At 45.0% G+C, this 4,209-nt stretch overlaps 1 protein-coding gene across 1 annotated transcript; it reads right to left on the reverse strand.

Annotated features, from left to right (window-relative positions):
- Nucleotides 1–652: 652 nt before the first annotated feature.
- On the reverse strand, nucleotides 653–3,989 carry LOC124701801 (cysteine synthase 2-like). Its single transcript, XM_047233897.1, has 6 exons — nucleotides 3,715–3,989; nucleotides 3,549–3,623; nucleotides 2,784–2,927; nucleotides 1,973–2,401; nucleotides 1,650–1,885; nucleotides 653–1,184 (listed from the first exon to the last, which is right to left on the reverse strand). The coding sequence occupies exons 1-6, from the start codon at nucleotides 3,928–3,930 to the stop codon at nucleotides 965–967; spliced, it is 1,320 nt and encodes a 439-aa protein (XP_047089853.1). The 5' UTR covers nucleotides 3,931–3,989; the 3' UTR covers nucleotides 653–964.
- Nucleotides 3,990–4,209: the final 220 nt, after the last annotated feature.

Genomic DNA, 4,209 nt, shown 5'->3' on the forward strand with positions numbered 1-4,209 from the left:
TGACTGATGAAGAATGTTAGCAAATAAACCGTGTCCGGTGGCGGTGTGTCTGGCGCGTACGTGCGTGTGTGTCGGTGGCGCGTGAGTCTGCTCTCGCGTTGGTGTTCACCGTGTAGGTCTAGGTGCATGAGTCCGTGCTTGTGTCCGTGTCAATTTGAGTCGGTCAGCAGCTTAGCGCGTACGTAGCGTAGAGGAGCTAAATAGAGGAGCTAAAGGGCTGTTACGTTTTGGATGGAGATGGCCGGGTCGTGCGCGTGCGAGTGGCAGAGCGAGCGGAGGGGCAGCTAGTGGGCAGTGTGCGTGCGTGGGTTGTGCGTTTGCCCAGGTATAAATACCCCTGTATAGCTCGTTGGATGTACTGGCACGAGCCAGCTGAATAAAAGCGGCGCTCCGTGCGCCGGCCGGGAAAATCATTGTGTTGTCCACTTCTTCTTCTTCCTCCGTCCGTGCGAGAGAGAGGGCTCCGGCGTTTGTCGCCGGAGGGGCTGGTTCGTCGCCGAGGCCAGCCCCAACAAAGAATATCAGTTCGAGCTCCTCGTTCAGTACTTGCAACATTATGATGGCACATTCAATATTCGATTAGAGCTCCTCGTTCACTATACCATATATGCTGTCATCGCACAAAACCAAGCCAGTAGAAGTACACAGATGATTGTAAGCAACTGCATCACTGCAGGGTGTATACATAGAAGCAGGGTGTACAGCCTGAAGAAAAATAATAAGATCAGCAGGGTTGGCTATCCTAGTCCCTGTTAATTGGCAAGGACAACTACTCTACAGTACATCACTATATCTTTCCGAGAAACATTCGATCAGGGTGGCATACAATTTGAGATGCATTATCTGAACACCTTGCTACATGGGATGATTAGGGCATGTTCACCCGCGGACTGCTGACCACTGCCAAGTTAGACCTCACAGGATGACAAAATTGCTGAAATAATACATTCCTCCATGTAAGCTCTCACTGATCAAGAAACTCCAAACCAGTAGCGTTTGGTGTCAACCCATGATTAGCCAAATATTCATCATTGAAGAACTTGCTTAGATGCCTCATCCCACTGTCACAGAGAATTGTGACAATTGTATGTCCTGGACCTAAATCCCGGGCAACTCTAACAGCCCCAACACAATTCATGGCTGAAGAGCTCCCAACAAATAGTCCATCCTTTCTCAACAGGAACCTGAGTTATGTTTCAAGTAAACTGGTGTCAGCTTGTATGAATTATTTTCATGCTTCTGCTACCATGCTTAGTAAGATAGAAGAATAAACAATGGCAAACTCTCCATCAATTATGACAAGCAAGGCTTTGATTTAAAAATGTATAAGTCTGCCTACGGCTACTAAAACATGCTTAGCAATTAAGGCTTCCACTGAGTTTGAGAGGGGGGTTGTGTGCATTTTCTTTCTTTTTGGAAGGGATTGGAGAATTTAATAGCCAAAAATAATTTCAACAGTGATTCCAGTTGTAGGGAAATATTACAATATCAACCCCATTACTCGATCAGTAAAAGGCAGACTGCATTGAAGAGTCACAAGTACAATAAGTCATCGATAAAATAACTGATGCTCTAATCAACAATGCTACGCAAACTATCATTTCTCTTTCAGATAATAAATAATAGCTAAAAGTCAATATGAAATGTACCTTGACATCTCAACTGCTTCTCTATCTGTTCCTCGGTAAGCTCCATCTAGTTCAGCCATCATGAAATTTGCTGTGACCCTGTTGATTCCAATTCCTTCAGTAACAGTGTCAAAGGGATTCTTAAGCCTTTTGCCCTCAGCCTCCTCTTTTGTGTACATAACCCCTCTAGTAACCTTGTTAAACAGACCAGAACCAGGTGGGTCCATTAAAAAGCATCGGACGTTTCTGTTCTTTTCCTAAATATAAAGAATATCATAGCAATTAAGAAGTTGTCGACCCAAGAAGAAAACGCATACAAGAAATAAAATAATAAGAATGCAAACCTTCAGATATCGTGAGACTCCAGCAACCGTACCACCAGTACCAGCTGCAGCAACAAAGGCATGAAGTGTCCCTTTAGTTTGTTCCCATATCTCAGGACCAGTCCACTCGTAATGGGCTCGATAGTTTGCCAAATTCTCAAACTGGTCAGCAAAAAAACCTCCCTTCGAATCAGAATTAGGAAAACATTTCCCAATGTGTGGCACTTCACTATTGGCATATGCTGAACCATTAGTTTGTTCGGGGTGCAGCGTTTTAACAATGGCATGCGCTGAACCGTTAGTCTGCATGTCATTCGTTTCTCTTTTTGCTGATGCTACATTTGCTTCTAAAGCTCTTCTTCTTGCAATGTTGACAAAATGGTCTTTGTGGGTGATTGAAACAGGGCGCACTCGCTCCACGGTAGCTCCAAGCGCCTCAATTATTTGAGACTGGAAAACATTTTAAAGCTACATGAGAGGAGCATAAGCAAATAGATTTGTGATACTACTGTGATTCTTTAGTACTTTGCAACATTTTTAAGAGGAATGACCAACTGAAGCATACAAAATAGATATCTTAATGGTCCCAGCTAGGCTAGAATAGCCTCACCCTTGAAGGGTAGACTTGAGCCTGGATCAGTAGGTGAAGCCATGGCCTGAATCCTGAAATATGATAATTTACAAATAAAATGCTACTCTGTTCTAACCTAAAGTTGTTCTGCTCATCATACAACAAGATAACTCAGTTAGAAGTTCCAGATACTGCGCAGCAGAATGATCTAATTAGTGGACGGTACACCAAGAATTATTGAACAGCATATAACTTCCCTACCTTCTCAACGGCAGCATCGTCGGGAATAACAACATGGCACTTACAGCCATAAGCAGGAGCAACAGTGGCCAAGCTAATAGCCGTGCTTCCAGCACTCCCCTCTATTACTACACCACCACAGACAAGGTCTCCAGATTCCAGGGCCTGATATTAATGAAAGGCCCAGTGTCATGTTAAGTTAAAGGAGACGAGATGTTAATGTAGCAAGAATACTGTACGAAACAAAAAGCTGAAAGATTGAGTATATTAACAAAGTATCACATGCCTCATACACTGAAATATAAATAATACAGTTACATACACGTATGCCAGGAATTTCAGTGTTATCACCAACTTGTTAGCTTTAATACTCTTCTTTAATACTCGAAAGTCAGAACTGGATGGTGTTTTCCATGAGACCATGGGTGCTCTCCTGACCAACTACGACCGATCCTTTAGCGAGGTAATGTTACATGCTTCATACTCAAATACATATGAAAGAAAACTCGGAAGGTGAGGGCTGAAGCCATGCTCTTGTACTGAAGAAACAGTGGATGCTAAACCTACACATATTTTGTTAGTACCAGTTATCCTGTTGCCATATCATTCATCAAGGATGAAATGGCTACCTGAACTTGACCTCACAAAATGACTATCAAGCATGTCGCGATGGCCAACATTACACTAAGTGGCCAGGAACCTCTCACCGCGAACTATATCTACTTCATAGTTCTTCCCTTGTAAGAACTAAGACTAAATTCATTTCCAACAAATTGCAAAAATTACCTCCTCGATGATCTTCACCGCCACGCGGTCCTTCACGCTGCCTCCCGGATTCAGAAACTCCGCCTTCCCCAAAATCTGCAGCTCATTCGAACAACAAATCACACTTCAAAAACTTGACCCAGCAAAGCGGAGCCACCTACACAAAGAGAAATCCCCACGCGTTTACCTCGCAACCAGTGGCGTCGGAGAGGCTGTTGATGCGTATGAGGGGTGTGTTGCCGATGGCCTCCACGAGGCCTTTCCGCCGTGCCCTCCGGCCGTTCCCGCGGGTGGTGAGGGTCCATGGGAGCTTGGAGCCGCTCTTGCGGAGGAAGAGGTAGTAGGTGAACAGGGATATGGCGGCGGCCGTGGCGGCTGCTCCTGCCACCGTCGCAGCCGCCATCACGAGGTAGTGGAGGGGGAGGGAACCGGGCAGCGAACCCTGCGTTTGGTTGGGCGCCGGAAGTTCGATCTTCGGAGGAATGAACCACCTTGGGCCAGACTTGGTTCAACCAGACTTCTGAAAGAGGCAAAGACCAAGGAGTTTTGCCATCAAAAAGAAGAAAAAAACGCTATCGCTGTGTTTGGACGCACAGAATTGAGACTTGGAATTGAATTGGAATGGAATACCGAATCCAAGATGGAAAGGATATCGCTGTGTTTGGATGTTTCCAATTCGAAT

Source organism: Lolium rigidum, chromosome 3 (assembly GCF_022539505.1).
Source record: "Lolium rigidum isolate FL_2022 chromosome 3, APGP_CSIRO_Lrig_0.1, whole genome shotgun sequence".
Classification (NCBI taxonomy): Eukaryota; Viridiplantae; Streptophyta; class Magnoliopsida; order Poales; family Poaceae; genus Lolium; species Lolium rigidum.